A 22,630-nucleotide genomic window follows, 5' to 3' on the forward strand; every position below is an offset into this window, starting at 1 on the left:
TTTGGCAGGACTGAAAGATGACTGAGTCTCGTAATAACCAGGTGAGAGTAGGGGCATTGGAGCAGCAGTCACTGAGTCCTAGGCTCACTTGGAGCCTGATCCTGTGACCTTGAGTGAGATTCCTTTGTGGCATCATTGGATCACCTTCCTTTAAGAAAATGCAGCATGAAAGCTCTGTATTTATTTATCAGATCAATCCCCTCTTCCATTTCCAGGCCTAATCTCACTCCTTTTACCTACATCCCCAACCTGCTTCTTTTCGAGATAGTCAGAAAGGGTAGCTGTGGAAACCCCATTTTTTCCATTGCTTCTAAAGCAATTATAGTACATAAAATGCATTGGATTTTGAGTGAGAAGACAATAGAGGTTTGAATTCTGATTGACACTAATTAACTGCGGCACCTCAAGGATGTCACTGAAACCCTCTAAACCAACCTAGCTGGAGGAGCCAGGATCCCTGACGGAGACACAGGAGACAGCCTGTGCCAAGTCTGACCCCTGTCTCCCCTCAGACCCTGATGGGGACAGTCCAGGGCCTGAGCCCAAGAACCTGGGAAAAGCTGCCCGTGTTCTGGGGTCATCCTGGGGAGATGCAGCCGGGACCTGCTTCTGCAGCAACTGAGGACACAGAAGGGAAAATGGTGGCCCCCAAAGTCCTGGACCCTGTCCGTGATTCAGCATCAGGAGTTGAGGTGACTTTATCAGTGGAGATGACATCAAAAATACAGCTTGACCATCTGCTTGGTGGCTGCTGCTCCTTAAGGGCCATGAGACTCCTCCATCTGATGGGCACCTAACAGCTTCCACTGCTCAGAAAGGCCTTCCTTGATCCATGCATCCCCTGGGCCTCCCCCTGTATCTCTCCTCCCTTTCCACTCTACTTCTCTTTCTGAGCTAACTCCTTCCCAGTCTGAGCCTGTGACAGATGCTTCCGTTTTCTTCCCTCTCCATCCCTTCTGAAGTTGTTGTAGCCAGTGACCATCTTGGCTCTCTCTTCTGCTTTCCCTCAGTTCTCCTCCTGTCTCTGGGCCATCACCTGGGCTGTGCCTGCACCTGAGTGTTCTCTGCCCTTTGCCTTCTTCTCTTCTCTCTCTAGATGATTCTTCTTGGCAATCTTATCTTGCTCTCACCTCTCTGCTGACCTCGAAGCGGATGTTCCAGAGATATCCTTTCATCCTTGGAAACTTCTTAAACTCACCAGCTCCAAACCCAATTCATTCTCTCTTCCCCAAGCCCTTCTCATGTTCTTCTTCCTGCTTCATTGCTGTTCCTCCAGACCCTGTTCTTAGTCATTGGCAACATGGCAGCCTGGCATGGGGGTAGAGTATGCCAGCCCATATTAGCACAGCTCCTGATCCTGCTTCTTCTGGCTCTCAGAGCCTCAGTGGGGATAATGGTGCCTCTGCCCACTTCACAGACATGATATGAGGAAAGCATTTCAGATCCCGTCTGTCTGTGTCATTTCCTGAACGAGTATCTGCTGCATGCAAAAACGTAGTAGCCACCCTGACTGTGCTGGACATTATGTCAGGGTCAATTCCAGTCTTCAGAGAGCTCATTTTAATAAGGAGAGTGAGATGCTTCCTTGGATTTGTAATACAAGTTCTCACTACAAGTAGAAACAGAGTGCTTTGAGATGTCTAAGAAGGAGCTTCCTTCAGACTAGGGAGGGCAAGGAAAACTTAGAGGACTTGGCATTGGGACTAGGCTCAGATGGGAGGTATGCAATGCCAGGCATTCAAACCCTGGTCTTGGCTTTTATAGAGATGATTAGTAGGAAAGGAAACTTACCTCTTTTAAAGCACATTCTACAAGATTTGATTAAATACCTTCTGTGTTTGAACAGTCACTGGAACATTGGATCTCGACTCAGGAGAACAACATCTAACCTCTCAGGGTTGTTGTGAGGACAATAGTAGTCATCATAGCACTTTATAGTGCTTTGCAGAGTGCTTTACAAATATTATCTCATTTTGTCCTCACCTTGGGAGGCAGGTGCTATTAGAATCCACATTTTACAGATGAGGAAACTGAGGCATAGAGCAGTTAGAGTTTGAGGTCAAATTGGAACTCAGGTTTTCTTGACTCCAGGTCCTGTGCTCTATCCCTGGCCCCTCCTCATAGCCTTAATAATAAATGAGATCATATTTCTGATGCCCCTTCCCAGTGTTAAAGACCTCCACAGGGACCAGCTGTCATTACTTGAGTCTGTGTACCTGTCAGCCTTCCTCAGGGCTACTCCATGCTGCTGCCATCTTGCCCTGACTCTCCTCCAGCTGCTGACCCCTCCTCCTGAATGCCTCACTACAGTCCTGAGAAGTTCTCGGTGGATGCTGGTGGAGGTTGTTTACCTTGCCTTGAGTGTCCAGGTCAGGGTGCCTCTGTTTCCACCATAGGCCCTGCGTGTTCATGAGGCTCCCTATCAGCCAAAGGCATTTATAGTCCTCTTTGTGTCTTTTCATGCCCTGCACAGCTTGGCTCCCTCCCTTCCCTTAAGGGGACTCTCTGGTTTGGCCTTCTTTGTTCCCTCCCCTGCTGGAAAGGAAGCTCCATAGGGTCAACATGTAGGAGGCAGTTCCTTAATACCTGACAACTGATTTAATGGACTTTACTGAATGGATGAGGACACCAGCCACACAGTGGCTCTAGTTACGGCGAGTGATCTGGTCCCTGATGACACTAGCTGCCAACCCAGCATTGGTTTGTTGTTATTTTTTCCGTTGTGGACCGCTGTGGGGAAAAGGCCTTCCTATTGACTTCAGGTCCCCTTTACACTTTTAAAGATTAGCAGGGACCTTCCCAGTGAAAGCATCTTGGTATTATTCTGCCCTCCTAGACCTCTGGGATGGTTCTCGGGACTGCCAGGGAGAACCCCTGCCCAGTATATTTACCCAGGATGCTGTGGCCTTCCTAGAGGTATTTTGGGTACCAGTGTATCCTTTAGGCATTTGAAAATGAATGAGAAAGGAATAATTTCTGTCCAACCACAACATATGGGGACTTGGCTAGCAGTGTTATTAATTTTGTTTTCCTAGGTAGGTTATGTGCTTCAGGGTTGTTTTCTGACTACTGTGGTCTCATGGGGACAGTGCTGGGGAAGGAAGCAGAATGTTGTCAGCGGTCTTTACAAAGTCTCTCGGTTTCTCTTCTGTCCCCTTGAGAATAGCCACCTCACACTTTGTTCATTAGCTTCAGGGTCTTCAGCAGATTATCCACTGATAGCCAGTTCCTGATAGGCAGACAGAGAATGAATGAGACTAGCCCATGTGAGAGCTTGGAAGGCTGGGCCTTGGTTTTCCTTAAATTGGAATGTCCAATGAAGAGGCAGACTTGAACCATAAAAGAGAGCTGTAGCTCTTAAAGTCATAGTAAACGTAAATGTTAATTCCCATTGCTTTTACATTCAGACTTGAGATCTTGGAATACTTGGGGATTATTTTCCATTCTATTGAATATTGAAATCCTTTGCATTTGGTTACACAGAAGTTCTTTTCTCTAATATCTTAGTGCAAGCTTTACTGCACTGGGCCCAAAGTTGGGGAGCCTGGGAAGAAGGAGCCAGGAGCTCACCCTCCAGGATGGAGCTCATGGAACTGTCATTGATTGAACTTGGGGATGTCAGAAGAACCCCATTCTTGAGAAGGCAGCCACAACCAGCCTCATTCCCGATGCTGGTCTCACAGCCTGCTGGCCTCAGCCCCTGGGCCTCCTGCGCTGTTGGCAGCAGCATTCAGGCAGGTAACTGTTTTTCCCTGATGTCTGGGGAGGAGACATGTAGAAATGTGGTGAGCTCAGCAGCTTTTCCAGTAGCCTTGGACATTCCTGGCTTCTTCTCTTCCAGACCTGTCATGGTGACTCAGCGCACTCCTCCCGTGCCACAGTTTCCCTCTTGGTGACACAGAGGTGCTGACTATGTGGGAGGGTAGGGAAGAACTAATAAAAGAAGCTGGGAAAGTTTGAGGGGTGGGGTCTGCACATCCTGAATCAAAAATTGGAAAAGAAAGACCTCCAAATTTTAAAATGACATAGACCACCCGCTGTAGTAGAAAGACCATTAAACTGGGCTGCAGGAGAGACGTGGGTTTGAGTCAGGTCTCTGTTTAACTCACTTGTGTTCATTTAGGGAGTTGGCTTAGATTCTAAGATCCCTTCTAGGTCCAACGTCCTGTTGATTCGAACCTTGGCTGTGTATAGGAGAGCAGTGTCAATGACCTGTTGTTCATGAAGCGGCAAAGTACGTAACTCAGATTTCTTGGTTTTAAGAGCCTGGTGGCCCGTTAGATAGCGCACTGTCCCTGGAGTCAAGAGGACTTGAGTTTAACTCCAGCCTCAGATACTTCCTAGCTGTGTGACCCTAGGAAAGTCTGCTAACTCTGCTTGCCTTGGTTTCTTCAGCTGTAAAAATGAGCTGGAGAAAGAAATGACAAATCCTTCCAGTATTTTTGCCAAGAAAACCCTCAAATGGGGCCACAGAAAGACAGACGTGACTGAATAACAAGATCCAGAGGTTTAGCCTGGCCTTGTGAGCCTCACAGCTCCCTGCTCCAGATCTCTGGAGCCCCTAATCACTGGGTTAGGGAGTGAAGGTATGTGGAGTTTGTGAAATGTTCTCTTTTGGTGTCTGGTTTCAGAGTTTCTACCTAAAATGGGCTTTTCATTCTAAGGCAACAGTTTTAAGTTGGGTTTCTTTTGTGTACTTTGGGTGGGCAGTATGGGAGCGGGATGCTTGGGCTGGATGGGCCCCTTCTCTTTCCTTCCTTTTTCCCAGTTCTGCTCTCTGTTAGCTCCTGTTTGGCAGCTCATCAGTCAGGACTTCTCAAAGGTTCCTGTCCTGGTGTGGCTTTCTCTTCGACTCACCAAGAACCTTGGTTCTCTCAAGTAAATGCTTTGTACCAGTCATTTTATCCTTTTTTCACATTATGAACTAAGAGTTTTGTACCCATAAAGAAATTTGATTTCAGTAAGGCACTTTTCATAGGATATACAGTTTTTTCTTTATTGATGCAGAATATTGGGAAGGTTGTCTTATAAAATTATTTAGTTCATAATTGACTAAAGAAAATTTTGTTAAAGTTTTTTTAAAAAGGCTCAGCTTAGTGTTGCCTCCATAGGAGGCCTTTACCTTCTCCCCTGTACGTGGCAATTTGTATGTCGTTTTTCACATTTGAATGTAAGCTCTTTGATACCTGGTTATGTTTTTTGTTTTTGTCTCTCTTTGTATCCCTGGCACTTAGCACCATGCCTGGTTAAGTGTGGTAAGTATTTAATGAATCCTTAGTGGCTGGCTCACTTCCCAAAAGTTTCATAAGTATAACTACCAAGTCAAGGTTTTCCCCATCCATACTTGTACAGGTGAGATTTTGGAACCAAAATGGAGGACTTGTATTTCTCCCTGCTGAATGGCGCACTTCCTGGTTAGCCTGTAATATCAGCTCTTTGAGGTCATTCTGTTACCTGTGAGTTTTCCCACCTTTCTGCTTTTGTCTCATGTGGACTGACAAAGGACTCCCAAGTCTTCTCCTAAATCGTGGCTTGTGGACAGGATCCCAGAGGCCCACTCCACCCACTCATCTTGTTGATTCATTCAGCCAGCTGTTAACCTCTCTTTGTTCTGTCGCAATGACCAAGCCTTAACATCTCATTCACAAAGGTATCATGGGAAATGTGTCATGCTTTTCTTAAATCCAGATACACTGAATACTTCTGAAATACCCCCCACCTCCAGCCACCAGCCTTGCATCCCTGTTAGAATAGAGTATTTAATTTCGTATCAGTGAACTGCTCATGATTCCTGGTGGTTGCTGTATTTTCTCAAACCAGTCGTTATAGAATATTGCCAGAAATCAGTGTCAAACTAACCTATCGCAGTTTTTGGGAACAATCTCTATTTTATTCCCAGGAATAATTGGGTAAACCTTGGTGTGTTGGGAAACTAAAACTGGGAATTTCCTTTATTCACTGAATAGAGCACTTAAATTTTGTCCTGTTGAAGTTTCCTTAGTAAATCTTAGTGTTGAAGCTAATGTTTGACTTTTTGGGTTTTTGTGATCATCTGAGCTATCTGCCCAAGCCCCAGGAAATGAAAGCATGTACTCATTCGTGCAAAGCCCAGCCCGAAGATGAAAGCTGCCTTCCCCAATGTCAGTGTTTGTAACAAGTTTTAATCAGAGTTTAAATGAACCAAGTATCCTGCAATGTAGTGATTTCTGAAATTTCCCTAATTGAGTGACTTCATGCTTCCCTCTACAGTTCTGACTTCAGAAGTCCAAGCAAACATCTGCTAATCTAAGAATGAAATATCAGAGGACAGTGCCCAGCACCAAGGGACACTTCCTGATCACTTACTGCTTTTGCATTTGGGTACTAAAAGGACAAAAGCTCTTATATGCATGTACAGTATAAAGTCATCTTTGGGATTCAGGTGTGGAAACTCCTTCCACTGAGGCAGAGCTCAGAATCCCAGATGTCTACAGTTGGAAGAAGTGTCTGTGGGCATTAAGTCCAACCCATTTTTGAAAAGGAATTCCGCCCTCCGACACCCCCCCCCCCTCCCCACACATACACATGCTCAGAGCAGGGCTCAGCTGAGCTTTGCTAAGTGGCCTGCACTGAGTGAGGCCTCCCAAGCCATCCGCTCTCTTTGGAGACCCGCCTCTCTGCCCTTTGTTCATTTCTCTGGGATAAACAGAACCAGAGGAATCCCTCATCAGATTCTTGAGAGCAGTGGTCATGGGACCTCCGACCTTATCCAGGCTAAACATTCCCAGGTTCTTCTTCCAGTCTTCATATGACACATATTTAAGACCATTTCACCATCCTTGGGCTCTCCTTTGGGTACTCCTCAGCTTGCCCCAGCGTCCTTCCTAAATCATCGTGTCCACAGCTGAATGCAGTCCTCCAGACAGAGGGTCTGAGAGCCAAGTCTTAAACAGTTGGTCATTATTAACATCTTTGCTGTTACTATGCACAGTGATCTGCTTCTGCTCACTTCATTTTGCCTTAGTTCATATAGGTCTTCCCATGTTTTTCTGAAACCATCCCCCTCATCATTTCTTATAGTACAAAATTATTCCATCATAGTCATATGCTTCAACTTATTCAGCTATTCCCTGATTGATGGGCATTTCCTCAATTTCCAATTCTTTGCCACCACAAAAAGAGGAGCTATACAGTCTTTTTGTGTATATGGGTTTCTCTAATCAATAGTGATTTAGAAATATGGATTTCTCTAAAAATATGGATTTCTCTTATCAATAATGATGTAGAGCATTTTTATATGACTGTAGATAGTCTTCTTCTGAAAATTATCTGTTAATATCCTTTGACCATTTATCAACTGGGGAATGGCTCTTTAAAAAAAAAAAAATTGGCTCAGTGCCCTATATATGTATGTGAGAAAAAATGCCTCTACCAGAGAAACTTGCTATAAAAATTTCTGGTTTTACTTCATTGCCTGTTATGCCTTTTACCAGTTGTGGTTTCCCTGATTATTTCTTTTAATTTGGTCTTTTTTTTTTTTTTTTTTGCTTTTGCTTTGTTTGAGATCATGATTGCTACCCCTACCTTTTTTTACTTCAGCTAAAGCATAAGGAATTCTTATCCATCACCTTACTTTAACTGTGTGTGTGTGTGTGTGTGTGTGTGTGTGTGTGTGTGTGTGTGTGTGTGTGTGTTAAATAACATTGTTGGATTCTGGTTTCTAATCCATTCTGGTTTGTGCTTCACTTTATGGGTAAACTCGTCCCATTAACTTTCACAGTTAGGATTTTTGGGTATTTCCCTCCATCCTATTTCCTTCTGTTTATCCTTTCTCTCTCTTTTTATCTTGTCCCTTAGGAAAAGTGTATTTTGCTTGTGACCACTGCCTCCTTTAATCTACTCTCCCTTTTGTCACTCCTCACCCCTCCCCCTCTTATTTCCCTCTACTCAACTGAGTGTCCATCTATCCATCTATAATGAGTGAAGTTGAAGTCTTGCCCTTCACCTTCCTCTGCCTACTTTTCCCTGCACTGTAAAAGCTCTTCCTTGAGCATTTCTTTTATATGAAATTATTTCCTCATTCTTCCTCTCTCCCCTCTTCTCCCAGTTCATCTCTCTGTCTTGCCCCTTCATTTAATTCTTTTTAGATCATCCCACCATAATGGACTTAGACCCATGCCCTCTGTCTATGTAGATTCCTTCTAACTTCCTTAGTAATGATGAAGTTCTTAGTAGTTACATATGTCATCTTCCCTTAAAGAAATGTAAACAGGTGAACTTTATTTGTGTTTCTTATGATTTCTCTTGTTGACCTTTTTATGCTTCTCTTGAGTCTTGTGTTTGAATGTCAGATTGTCTATTAATTCTTATTATTTCTTCAGGAATCCTTGAAAGTCTTTTATTTCATTAAATGTCCTGGGTAGATCATTCTTGGCTGTAATTCTGGCTGCTTTGCCTTCCAGAATATAATATTCTAAACCCTCCGCTTCTTTATAGTAGTAGCTGCTAAAATCTTTTGTGATCCTCACTGTAGCTCCATGACATTTAAATTGTTTTTTTCTGGCCACTTGCAGTTTTTCTACTTGATATGGGAGTCCTGGAATTTGGCTATATTCCTGGTAGTTTTCATTTTGGGATCTCTTTCATAAGGTGATTGGCTCAGTCTTTCAATTTCTATTTTGCCATCTGGATCTAAAATGTTGGGGCAGTTTTCCTTTATTGATTTCTTGAAATATGATGCCTAGAATATTTTTGATTGTGGAATTTGGGTAGTCTAGTAATTTTAAAATTATTATTCCTCATTCTATTTTCTGGGTCAGTTTTTCCAATGGAATATTTCACATTTTCTTCTTCTTTTTCATTCTTTTGACTTTATTCCTTTGTGTCTGATAAAGTTGTTAGCTTCCACTTGCCCAATTCTAATTTTTAAGGAATTATTTTCTTCAGCAAATTTTTGTGCCTCTTTTTTCATTTGGTCAATTCTGGTTTTTAAGGGTTTCTTTTCTTCAGGGAATTTACGTGCCCCCTTTTCCATTGGGCCTTTTCTGCTGTATAAGGAGTTCTTTTTTCCCAAAGAATTTTTTTTGTACATCACTCTCATTTCTTTTCCCAGTTATTCCTTTACCATTCTTATCTCTTTTTTGACACTTCCAGGAATTCTTGTTGGACTTGGTTCCAGTGAGCATTTTTCTTTGGTTGTAGCTGTTTTCACATGGCTGTCTTCCTGCCACCATAATAAGTTCTCATGATCAAGTTCTTTTTTCATTGTTCGTTTTTTGTAGCCTATTTCTTGATTTCCACCTTTATGATAAAGTCGGACTCTGAGGTGCTGTCCTAACTCTCAGGCTATTTTTATGCTTCTGTTTTCAAAGCTAGTTGTGCAGTCTGAACATTTTCCATGTTTCGTTGGTGGTGTGATGCCAAAAGAGGTCTGGTCACTACTCTTCTGGTTTGCACTCTGGGCTTTACCCAGGAAGGTTAAGTGGCTTGCTCAGGGTCACTTAGCTAGTAAGTATCAGGCTGGAGTTCTAGGCCAGCTCTCTGTGCATTGTGGCTTCCTGCCCCTTCCACCGTTAGCTGACCTTACTAAAACTCCTCTGAAAGATACATTTAAAAATTCTGGGAGAGATGAGTATCTTATGCAAATCTAGCACTTTCTGTAATTCCAAAGTTAGTTTAAATCTGCTGCAGAAGGAGCCCCTGAAAGGAAAGGAATGGAAAGGTGTTTAAGCCAGCTAGTTCTTGTCAAACATTCAGGGAGCGTGTGCTTGGCCCTCTGACGGGAGCTGGAGACTCAGGGACCAAACCACTGCTGCCATTCCCAAACCAGCTCCTCAAGAAGCGTACATTCTTTGGGAAGGATATAATATTTGCAAAGATCTCCAAGTTCCCATATAAAGTGGTGGTCTTGTCAACGTGCCTATTTCCTCCAACAATACATCCTGTGTTCCCCATGCCCTCAACACATTTGCCATAGGGGAACCAGATAGGTCATAGTGGATCAAGCACCAAGTCCCTGAAGTCAGCAAGACCCACTTACTAGCTCTGTGACCCTGGGTAAGTTACGTAACTTCTCTTAGCCTCAGTTTCCTCATCTGTAAGATGGGGATAATAACTACCACTTCTCAGTGAGATAATCTTTGTCAAGTACTTTGCAAACCTTAAAATGCTCAATACATGCTTTCTATGTGTGTGCTGGGCTGTCCATGATCAAGGCAGCCCTGCAGGGTGTTTGGACCTGTCTTAATTGAGTTTTGATTTCATATTTCCTGTTCCTTTGTTCCTTAGAAGCTCACAGTCTTGGCAGTGAGAGCTCAGGAATCTGTAGCAGAGCCTTGATTCCTGGCCCTCTCCATGGTGGCTGCACCAGTTCCTGCTGTGGTGTGATATTCACGGTGCTGTAGAAGAGTGGTCACCATTTTTCCTGACCTTGGCTCAGTTATTAGGAAGAATGATCTTTCTCCAAAACCCTCTTGGCTTATCCTGGTGAATCACCAGTGTGTCATGGGTCCTACCCTGTCATCTGTTGCCAGTGGGGCAGAGAAGACCCAACTCCCCACCACCTGCCTCTCCTGGAGGCCCCAGCCTTGGCATCACTGCCTCTTCTTTTGGATCCTTAAACTCTTGACCCCACTGATGAGCCTCCCTCCTCTCTTTTTTTGTGACTCTCTTGGTGCCTGGGTTTCCTTTTCCTGCATGGCCTCGCTGTGCCTCCTGATGGTCATGGGCCCCCAAGGTTCTGTACTCTTCCCTTCCACCTTAACACCACCTCCTGCATTGGCTCTATCTCTATGCAGAGGACTCGTAGGTGGGCGCTCAGTCAGGGAACCTCTCCTCAAGTTGATCTCCCAAGGCTGGGAACAGTCTCGCTTTGGCCTTGGCTCCTCACAGCCATCCAAAAGAGTACCAAGTTGTGCTATTTTGGGCACAATTCCCACTCAGCCCCATCCTACGCAGACTGTGGGGTCCATCTCTGCTCCATCCCTGTTCTGGGGTCTCCTCGTATGTCTGCTTCTGGTGTCAAAGGTCTACGCTTCTGTTTGGTTGTCAAGGCCCCAGCCTGTCTTTCCAGCCACCCTCTGTCTGTGATGTAGCTGAGCCAGCCTCCTTTCCGTTCCTCCCATGCCTCTCCCCTGTGTCTGTCTCCATGCTCTGGGCCTTTGTACTGGCCAACTGCCATTCTGACCCACTTGCCCTCCTTAGTGCATCCTCAAAGAAGATCCAGGACCTTGAGGGCAGTTCATGATGGGCTGCCTGGGGCGTGGCTCTCCTGATCGCCCCCCAAACTACTTGTGTTTAACTCCTTTTGCCTCTGTATTGATTCTGTCTACGTTTGCATGGGCGCAGCCTCCATGAGAGGAGGGATCATTTTGTTCTTTGTCCACGTAGCCTCAGCTCCTGGCAGAGCCTAGCGATGGATTAGGTGATTGAACGACATCCTAACAAACTGGTAAGTGCTTTTTAGGACGAGAAAAAAAGTCAGGATTTGTTTATTTCTATAAACAAACAGTTTCCAGGGCCCTCTTCCTTCCTGGGCTTGACTGGCCCTTCCTAGATAGTTTATAGTTGTCTTTTAAATGGCCCTGGACAGGATACATGACTTAAAGACAGACAGACAGGATCTTAACTGAGGTGAAACCTGCTTTGGGTGATTGGGAAAATACATCTGGAGGGAGCCCACCTTTTTGGGTTGTCTATATTCAGGCAGTGCTACATCACCATCTTTCAAATGTTATTTTAGTTCTGTCTCAGAAACAAGAATGTCAGGCTGGGGTGGCTTTGGCAGAGTGCTGGAGGAAGAGGTGGTTTTCTTGTTGGCCCTAAAGTTTATTTGCATTATTGTCATAAAACCCTAGAATGCTAAAGCTGGAAGAGACTGTAGCAGTCTTCCAGCCTAACCCTGTGGCATGTGGATTGATTGAAATAATTGAGGAAACAAAAGTTTGAGCTTCCAAGCATATTGATTTATTAAGTCATGCATGCCAGTTGCCTAACACTTTGGGACCAGGTCTCAGCTTGGCACTGTACCCTGATTACAAGGGGAGACAGATTTTTATGCATCAGAAGAAAACAACAGGATAGAAACCAGGATACAAGATTAAGTAATCTGATTTCTTATTGGAGGAAAAATTAGGGACTTTCTGAGTTGAGAGGGAGAGAACAAACAGGTTTAATTCTTTGAAATCAGAAAAAGAGGTGTCCTACTCGCCCCCACACCTTAAGCAGCAGAAAGAGGTGGTCCAGTTTCCCAGCCATCCAAGGCTTCAAATAGTACAATAAAGTTTTCTCACAATTCCTATGATTGAATAAAATTTTCTCACAAGACAGAAATTGAACTAGTCCCATAGTTGAATAGAAAGGAAACTGAGCTAGCTCCAGAATTGTCACCAGATGAAATCAGTGTGGTTCATTTCATTCCCCTTCCCATATTACTTCTTATAAGAGATCCAAAGACAGGAAAAGCACTTTACCTCTGCCAAGGGCAGCCCCCAAAGGAGGGGGCAGAGGCAGCGGGTAGTTGGGCCACTTGCTTCTAGTATACTATGGTATTTTAAATGGAGGGTGGAAGAGATTCATGCTCCCATCTACTCTCCTACCTACTTACAGCTGAGGAAACTGAAGGCAGGATTTTAAAGTCTTTGCATTAGATAAACTTTGAGGGTAAAGGAAGAAGCTGTGGTTCCTTTGAACAGAACTTATTCCTATTTTCAGTTAATGCTTTGATTTAGGTAAGGCCTTTTCACTTAGGCTTGTTTCTCAGCCTTTAGAGTAGAGATGATGGTAAGACTGAGCCCGGCCTAGCACTGTCGCAGGTGAATGTGCTTAGTGGAATTGTTCCTTGACTCAGTACATTGCCAAGGTCATCTGGCCAGGTGCTTGACTGTGAAGATGGTAATTATTCATGATTTGAAAGTGTCACTGCTTATAAAAACTAGTGGAGCAGCCTGCACTCTATAGGGAGAAGCTGCTGTGAAAATCTGTGCAAATAAGTGTTTCTTCAGGGTGCAGAGAAAAGGGTGTTGTCTGTTCTTACCCACAGGAAAATGATTTTCTGATTTTTGTGTCTCCTCTCCTGAGATTGGCCAGGAAAGTTATCATACACTTTTACAAATACAGGGTGTTAGTGTGGTTATGGTTGTTACTTTTCCTTTCCATTAAATGAGATGTAAGGGACTGGATTAAGGAATTAGCCTCAAAATGTAATTAAGCAGTTTTGGAAAGGTGCCCAATTCAAGTGGCCGAAAGACTACTGCTGTCTTCTGCTTTTGAAGGGGATAATTTAAATGCCCCCTAATCTGAGCTCGTCTTGTCCAATTAAGAAGTGTCTCCATGAGCAGAAAAACACTTGGTTTTGTCATGTACATTGTGCTGAAAACACTACTTAGTGACTGAATGTATTACTGATAACACCGAGCTGTCCCTGGCTCCTCGTAAATTCTTTTTTGTTGTGTTGGTCCTTCGTTTTCAAAGAAGACCATGGCATCAGAGAAATGATAACATGATTTGCACTTGACTTTGAGGGAGGGAAGGCTGTACGAGGTCACCAGCCTCACTTTCTCCTCCTGAGCCATCTGGATCCAGTGACCAGATATTCATCAGGATGCAGTGGGAGACCTTGGCCTTTTCAGGTACTCACTTAGGGGTAAGTAACACCCGCGGAATGAATAGGCCTCTTTAAGAAGTAATCAGGGAATGACCTTTTAGTGAGCAAAAGGAAAAAAGATCTAAGTCACGCTGGGAGGGAAAGAGAAACTGTTACTATTGATAATCACTGTAAGCCAGCCATTAAGTGGAGCTTGGGCAGGGACCTATTGTTGTCCAACCTATGGGCTTCAGAGTGTACTGGGTTTAAGGTTTTGGGAATGGGAAGGAAGGAAGGGAGGGAGGGAGAGAGTGGGCAGGAGGAAGGAAGGAAGGAAATCTAGCCAAAGGAAGGGGAGAGGCTGGTGGCTCAGAGAAGGGACAGTATGGCCTGCAGGTACCCATGGGTTTGAGTCATTCCTTCCACTCCCTCTCAATGGTTGTAGCTTGGCTCTTTTCAAAATCAGCTACTTACACATGGACGACCGTTAATTTGCAGTAAATCAGAGCAGAAAGTGTGACTTCATTGTAACATAGAGTAATTTAAAGACTACCAAATTGTACGTAATAGAGATTCAGGGTATCCTAGACAACCCTTATTTTTTGTTCTTTATGTAAAGAAATGTTCATGTTTGTTTCTGTTTGTCAAGTTCATATGATAAATTTAAAAAAAACTTTTTGAGTTGGTCATTGTATTACCGAGGCATCTGTCTCCCCTTTCTGTACCTTTGTACTGACCTTCCCTCTGTCTGGAATCCGCTCTTTCCCTTCGAGACCTGGCAGTGTCATAACAGTAATCAACTGTGAGAGAAGTAGCTATTCTGATAAATAGACTCATGATGAAAAATGCAGTTGACCTCCACAGAGATAATTAATGAACACATGGAAGCAGGCTCTCGCTGTCTCTCAACATGACTAATAATGGGAATGTTTTGCTTGACTTCATATTGTTCGCTTTCTCAGTGGGTAGGGGAGAGACTGGAGGGAAGGAGATAATTTGGAACTAAAAATAAAAAAAGGATTAGTAGGTAGATATTGGACATGATGAGCACTAAATAACGTGACGGAATGAGATAACTATTTTGATAGGAAATAAATTATTTACTAATAATTTACTAATATAGGAATCAATCCTGAATTAGCAGTCTATTTATAGTCAGACTACTGAATTATTAAAAGAAGGATAACAAGTAGCAGAAAGCTAGAAAAAAGAATTAAAATGAGAAAAAGAGATGGTGTATAGTTGAGACAACTCATGCTTGACCTATTTAAATAAGTTATTGAGGGTGAAAATGGGATCCCAAAGAAAGAAAGGCTATGGACACAGACTATAGTAATTTTATACAGAAGTTTAACTAATATTAGTTGTTATGAGGAGACCAGGAAAGCCCCAAAATTGGCTCAGTCAGCAAACGGTTATGCCAAAGAACTCAAGAGCGATAACAGCCCACATTAGCCCTGCAATATAACATAAACTTATTTGTAGAATTTATTCAGTTTGGACTTGTGGACCAGGGCACAGCAAAGATGGTAGAGTAACTGGATTGGGTCAAACAGCCGTGGAAGGAGAACCAATTGTGAGAGCGTGGCTTGTGGCTCAGGTCTCAGAGAGATTACAGAGGTGTTGAGGGAAATCTCCAACTTTGTAATACTATCAAAAAATGCCATAGGAAGAACATCAGCAGCCACAACCTTATCGAGTTTGGTGAGAGTCACCTACGTACACATTGAGACTGTTGGTATAGGAGCAACAAGATGTTTGAACAAAAGTGTTGCCCATATCATGTCTACGCTGTCACACAATTGACTGAACTGGGTAGAAGACCCAGAATTCTGTTGTGCAGCTTGTTTTGGGAAGCTTGCTGTGTAAAGTGCTCTTTGAGAACACATCAAAGGTACCCAGGGTTCTTTGGGGGAAAAGTGACAGAGACGGACTTGTTGGAGGGGCGGGGCAACATTGTACTAAGCACGTCATATTTATTATCCATCTCGTTTGATCCTCTGATCACAAAATTCTTGTAAAGCATAAAACAGGAAGATGTTCACTCAAGGTGTTTGAGACTGGGATGGAAAGATCCAACAGAGAGTTCCAGTTGAAGAGAGATTCTTATGGGGGAGGGGAGGGGACCTCCAGGCACACCTGTTCAGAGAGTACGTTGTGTGGGTTACACAGCAGAAGCCCTGGTGGAGTGGAGCTTCTGAAAGAGATCATAGCCTCCTAAGAGTCTGACCTGATCATCCACCCAGGAAAATCCAAGCAGAAGAGCCGTGTTTGTTAACCAGATTAGGAGAGGTGCCTACCTAACACTAGCATTATCTCCAGATTATTCCGTCTCTCTATTTTTTGTACATGTTGGTTGGATTTTCGTCTCCTCTGTTAGATTTGTGAGCCTCTCCAGCACTTAGCACAGTCCTGGCACATAGTAGGCACTCACAGCTCACAGCTTACAGCCTACAGAGCTCATCTGTCACTTTATCTCTCTTGGAAAGACAACAGAAAATGGACAGCATGTTGTGCCCAGAATTCATCAGGATAAGGAGAGGGAGTTGACATTGCAAAGCTCCTTGGCCGATCCCCAAACTTTTCTCATAAACAACAGTCCATATTTTTAATACCAGTGTTTTATAGGTCATCGCTTGGCTGTGACTCATGGAATACTACCGCCTCAGAAGAAATTCAAAATTAGAAGTGCCCAGAGGCTGACGGAGGGGCCAGGGCTTGATGGGTTTGACCAAACTGCAGCACAGAACCAGGGAGGAGCTTGGAAGAAGAAACAAAGAGGAGGAAAGAAGGTGGGATGGCAGGTGGAGAGCCTGAGCACTCACTGGTATCTGGAGACACTGAGGCTGAGCCCTAGCATAGCACATTGAGGAATGCTGGAACCCATGGGTCAGAGATGCTCATGATGGGGAAGGGAACATCTGTAGCAATGAGCTCTCCTGTTCATTGGCACATTTCATGCTGTTTGCTCGGTGTTGATGGAATTGTTAAGGTGAAATTCATCTTGATTCTTACCTCGAAGGCAAGTACTTCGAAGGCCAAGGATCCTATCCTTTCCTCATTGAGGAGCATGGGCAGTGCAAGGCACAGGAACTGAAGGAGCACTTACTGACTGGATGTGGTTCGTTTTGTTTTCATCTTGGTACTTTCTCCCTTCCACCTTCCCGTCTTTCCCATTAAGAAAGCAAGGAATATGTACAGGCTAGCCAAACAAATCCCCACATTTACTGTGTCCTAAAGAAGTGAGCCTCCTTTTGTCATTGTCAGGAGACAGCATGTTTTAGCATGTGCCTTCTGAAATGGTGGTTGGTCAGAATTCTGGAGTCTTTCAGAGTGGGGGTCACTGTATGAATTGTTCCCCTGTTCTACTCACTTCACTTGGCACCAGTTTATACATATCTTCTAAGGTTTCTCTGAAACCATCCCCTTCATCACTTCTCACAGCACAATAGGATTCCCTAACGCAGAACTTGTTCAGCTTCGCCCCAGCTGATGGGCTGCTGCTCTAAAACATGTTTGCTTTCTTAGAGCTCTTTAGAAGTATAGGCCTGGGAGTGGTTGTCTTTCATGCCCAAAGAAGACCCAAATGGCATTGCTATGTTAGGGCAACTGTGACCAATCAGACAAATTCAAGCTTGGAGGGCTCTATCATGTCTTGGGCACAAATAGTCCATGTGAACGTTTGGAAGGGAGATGTTTCTAGATTTTCCCATCTTACGTTTCTTTTGAGCTGCTGTGATTTGCTCGTAGCTCACAGCATCTTCTTTGATGTGGGCATGCCATGCGGGCACTGTCCTGTGCCAGTGTTTCCCAACTGATTCCAGAAGTGCCCTTGTATCCCTTCAAACCTCCATGTGAGGCTTGCTGTGTGAGAGTTCTCTGTAGAATAGTCTTCTCGGCAAATGTATGCTTGGCATTCGAACAGTGTGGCCAGCCGTGGGAGTTACCTGCCCTACAGTGTGGTTTGAATGTTTGACAGTTCAGTTCAAGAAAGGACCTCAGCGTCCAGTTAGGTGGTCTTGTCAGGTGATTCTCAGAGTCTTTCTAAGACAAGTCAAATAGAAGGAATTCACCATGGTCGGCTACTGCACTGACAGTAAATTATTCATCTTGAAAAGGCTACAAGTGCAGACTAAATGGGCCTGGTTGTCTGTATTGCTGGCGCTAAGGGTAGGTAGGCCCAGTTCAGTAGGTTGGGGGTCTCGTTGGGATGGCTTTCCAGAATGTGGCACTCATTTTTGAAGCCAGAATGCGCTTTGACGAGCTGGAGTATATTAAAACAGCAATAACCTTTGTCTGTGCCCTTTGACCCTCACCACAGCTCTGGTGTAGACAGTGCAAGTGGCATTGTCCTCATTTTTCATATTGAGCACCTGAAGCCAGGAGAGATTAAATAGCAGCGACCATGGAGCCAACCTGCCCCTTCAGTCTAGGGCCTGTCTTTCTGTTAGCCACTGCTCCTGCACTGCTCTGGAGGTGGGGCACGTTTACTAAAGCCTCTCTCTTGGTCTATACCCGATGCCCTGGCTGTGCTTTGTATGCCAAAGAGAATTTGCTACTCTTTGGGCTTTCTAAGAACCGCTCAAACATCTTATTAAGCACCTTCTTATGTTTTGCCTTTTTTCTAAAGCAAAGCATATCTCCTTGTTCTCCTGTCTCATCTTGTTTAGGCCTTGTGCCAGGAAGCAAACATGTCATAAGGGTCAGTTTCTGAGGTGCCCCTGGATTTCTCAATGACCTTTTGTTCAGTGTGATGAAGAGTCCCCGCAGTTCGACCAACAAGCTTAAAAGGCAAAGCAGAAATTTTTTTCCGATCGCATTAGGAGTAAGTTGGTTGTTGACATGAGACACTTGAGTTTTGTGTCAGTCAGTTCTTGGAAGCCAGAGATGCCCTCTTGTTTGGTGGCACAGTCTGGCGTGCCCTTCAGATTAGGAGAGCTCATTTGAAAACTCTGCTGTGGACTTGAAAAGGGTTTTGGACCACAGTTGACCACCTCTGCTTGTGGAAGAGATGTGAGGACAAACCAAGGCTGCTTTTGTTTCCTTTGCAAAGAAGAAGGGCAGAAAATTAACTGGCCAGGAAAGAGTGGCTACCCAAGGTAGATCAGCAGATAAGGGAAGACTGTGAGCACTGAGGATCCCTTCTGAAATGGAGGGAGGACTCTGAATGGGAGGGAGGAGTTTATGACGAGGGATCCCTGACATCCCGAGTGTCTCCAGGTCTGGTTCCGTGTGATCCCGCTCGTTCTTCCTGAAGCTGTGTGAGAGTCATCAAAAGATGGAAGAACACCTGTGCTTGGCCCTCCTTTTCTGCCTTTTCAAAAATTTTTATTATTTATTTTTAACAGTTTTTTTATGTTTTATGTTCTTTTTATGTTTTAATGTCCTTTTCTTTTTAAATTGAGTTCCAAACTTTCCCCAGTCCACTGATGAGACATACAAAATGAAATCAATTACACATGTAAGTCATGCAGAACTTATTTGCATATTAGCCGTATCACCCAAAAAAGGCAAACAATATATAGAAAGCCAGAAAATTTATATTTCCATTTTTATTCAGAGTTCATCAGTTCTCCCACTAAAGGTGGGTAGCATTTTTCACCATAAGCATGAGATGGAGTATTTTTCATGAAAGTAGCCAAGGCTTTCAGTTCAGGATCATTTAGTCAGCCAACTGCAAATAGCCTTGAGAAATGGGCTGTTCGACTAAGATGGAACAGTAAACACAGTGGGTCTAAACACCTCAGACCCTTCCACTGGCAGTGGTGGAGGGGGAGCCCTCTTGCACCAATATATGCAGAACTGGCTCCTAGTAGCCACCAGACCTGAGTTCAGCGCCTTCTCCTTGGGCTCTTTGTAGAACTGGGTGTCTTCCTCCAGGCAGAAAGCGCTGTCAGCTGACCAGGATGAGAAGATTGGAAAGCCAACATCCTCTGGACCCTTCCCAGAGCAGAGGGTCCTCCTTTCCTACCCCCCACCTCACCCCAGCCCCCAAGCAGTTTTTTCTGAGATGCTGCATTTGCTCCAGGCTGTGGAATGACTTCAGTTCTCAGCTAGTTTGACATTTTATAGATGACCTGTGAAGGTAAGGCTCCAGTTCAAAATAAGCACTATGGAAATATGAGCTCTTGTGACGATGATGATGATGAATCTGTGATTGTCTGCCTTGACTGGGGACATCCATGTAAGATATAAAACATGTAAATGGGAGGTCATCTCAGAGGGAAGGCATTGGGAGTCCAGGGAGGGGACAGAGCCAGGGGGTGGGGGTGAGGGGCAGAAAATGCCTTTTAAAGCCAGAATTTTAGCTGACTCTCCAGGGAGGAGCCTTCCACAGGCCCATGAACTGTGTGCACATTTGCATGCATTTCGATAATAACATGGTAGCTATTCTTTCCAGCTTTGTGTGTTCTGCAAATTTAATGGATATACTATCTTTGATTTAACTAGTATGCTTCTCTATAATTTTTTCCACAAGAATAGTATGAGATATTTGATCAAGTGCTGGGGTAAAACCTCTGTAAACTATATCCATACCCTTCTCCTGATCTGCTGGTTTAATAACTTTGTTAAAAAAGGAAATAAGGTTTTCAAACCACTTTACATATATTATTTTATCCTCACAACAACCTTGGCAAGAAGGAGCTGTTTTTATCCCCATTTTACAGATAAGGAAACTGAGGGAGATAGAGGTTAAGTGATTTGTTTAGAGTTACAGGTAATAAGTATCTGAGGCTAGATTTGAATATAGATCTTCGTGAAGCACCATTTTGCCCGTGTGGCTACTGTTTTACCAATGTGGGTTGATCCCTGCTTATCCCTGTGGCCCTTGTTTAGCAGCTGTGAATGTGGCCTCGGTGGGCCTGGGTGCTGCAGAGGGCATCGTGGCTGTTGGCTTCTCCTTCCTGCAAGTTTCCGGTTGGGCACATGCTGCTGGCTCCTTTCTTTGGACTCCCTCCACTCCCTGACACCGAGCACATGAAAAGAACGAAATATCTAGGTGCTTATTGGGAAAAACAGAACCAAAGCTGACTTTCAGACAGAAGGAAAATGTCGTGCAAATCATGGTTATGTTTCCTGACGTGGGTATACTCATGGAAACAGGCTGGGAGAGCCGCCACCGCTTCCAGGGACCTGGGTATCCTAGCATTTCAGACCCTCTCCCCCGAGTCCAGCATTCTGGACCTGAGTCAGAGCAGGGTGAGGGACGTGTTCTCACTGATCTGTGGGGGACGTGGCCACATGCTCTCCTAGGCTACTCATTCTCCTGAGTCGTCCTAACCAGGCCTTTACTTCGCTTTTTATCCCTTGCCTCTTGTCCTTATGGAAAATCCATTTCCTTTGAAGAGTTAGATTTGTAATTAATTTTGATAATGTCATTCTTGCTTCTACTCATGTCTCAGCTTTAGGTCCTGAGCTGAGGCCTTGCCCTTGTTGCCCTTTTGGGTGGAATGGACAACCCAGCTTGCCCTTTTCCTGCATCCCCTCCCATTTTTGAAGGTCAGAACACTGAATCAGGGTCCAGCTCGTGGGTCTGGATCCCTGGCTCCCCACTCCACCCCCCACCCCGGGGGAGTCCTTTGCCTTGGATGGCTGGCCCTGCCCATGTGTCGCCAATGTCTGACTTTTTGTGCAGAGATGAGGCAGAACATGGTGCTTAGAGTCGTTTTTCCTTGTGTTACTTGATTGTCAGTTGGTTTGGGGGTGGTACTCCCTCATCAGTAGCCATCTTGGCAGGAAATCCTGAAAATACTTTCTTAAAATAATACGTTTTTTGTTACACTTTGTTTTTGCACACCAGAAACTTCCCCCAAACCCTTGGAACTACTCTCCTTTCCCCCCACAGAAAAATACATTCCCCATAGTCGGCAATCCAGCCGCACTGGCATCCTCTGTGACTCTGACCTCATTCCAGGCACCCTTTTCCACATAAAACCCTTCCTGGTCCCATCACCACAGTGCCTGGAACATCATAGGTGCTTGTCAATTGATGCCTTTTGTAGAAGGGTCTCTCGCTCAGGTCCCAGTTGGATCAGATGGCCCCAGAGGCCCCTTCCAGCCCTCTGACTGCTGTCATGCCCCCATTTTCCACTAGCAAACACCGAGCAGCCTTTTTTCTCCATTTCCTGGACTTGGGGTGGGGGGGCACACCACAGAGAACAGTGTCAAAGGAAGCACTGACTTTGGAAGATGAGACATGTTGTTTCCTCCCAGACACTGTTTGGTGAAGAAGCGTTCTGTCTGTTACCATGATTGTGTGAGATCAAACCTACTTATCTCTAGGACTACATGGCTTGATCATTTTACTTGCTTGGCATCTAGAAAAGGGATGAAGGTTATGGGGCAAATTTCCTATGGAATCAGAATCACAGACTCGGAGAATCTGGGGCCTGGAAGGAGGAGGACCTCCCATGCTCCCCAGGAACGCCCACAGCGTAGTTCTGCCAAGTGGGCATCTAAGGAGAAAGCATATTCTGTGGAAGGAGGGAGAATTAGGAGAATGAAATCATCTAAGTGACATAGAGTAGGTTAGCTTTAGTGAGTTCTAAAATTAATGACGTTGTTATTTGGGGAAAAGAAATTTGAAATAAATTCAAGAAAATGTGATGGCTACCAAGCTCCAATCTTTGATGCGTGATGAACCGCAGAACAGGACCAAGGCTGGGAAGGATCAGGGAGAAGAACTTGGCAGTTGTTGGGGTGAAGGAAAGGGGAGATCAGGTAGATTGTCCAGTGGAAGAGTTTGAGTCACTTCAGGCTTAGGTCTCTGGCCTCCAGGAACCAAGCACAGGAATGTCAGCCATCGGCTGCTAACTGACCTCCAGGCAGCTTGGTGAACATGGCCTCTGTCTGTGCAGGTCATTAATGTCAAGCCACGTGCCCAGGCCTGGCCCAGGCCCCTGACGGAGGCCCCTCGGGAGCAGCGTCCACAGCTGAAGCTGCTCAGCTCTGCATTGGAGGCAGGCCAAGCGTTCCTCTCCCTAGTCCCCTCCCACTGGCATTTGTTTCTTTCTGTCTGTCTTTGATTTCTGCATCGCCTTTATTTCCCTAGGGAGGACGATGTGGCCA

General features: G+C 44.7%; 1 protein-coding gene across 3 annotated transcripts in view; it reads left to right on the plus strand.

The window, feature by feature from the left end:
• Positions 1–22,630, plus strand: part of PACS1 (phosphofurin acidic cluster sorting protein 1) — a 90,421-nt gene that overhangs the window by 33,574 nt on the left and 34,217 nt on the right. Inside the window, exon 1 of one of the 3 annotated variants that reach the window (XM_072639158.1) lies at positions 4,148–4,586. The exons of 1 other annotated variant lie outside the window; for it this stretch is intronic. Coding sequence is in view for 1 of the 2 variants with exons in the window: in XM_072639157.1 (XP_072495258.1) it covers positions 16,283–16,353 (71 nt within the window). In the remaining variant the exon portion in view is untranslated. Of the gene's footprint in view, positions 1–4,147; positions 4,587–16,005; positions 16,354–22,630 lie in introns of those variants that run through there. One more of the 3 variants, XM_072639157.1, reaches the window with a different exon arrangement.

The sequence above is a fragment of the Notamacropus eugenii genome, chromosome 2, assembly GCF_028372415.1.
Source record: "Notamacropus eugenii isolate mMacEug1 chromosome 2, mMacEug1.pri_v2, whole genome shotgun sequence".
NCBI classification, from domain to species: Eukaryota; Metazoa; Chordata; class Mammalia; order Diprotodontia; family Macropodidae; genus Notamacropus; species Notamacropus eugenii.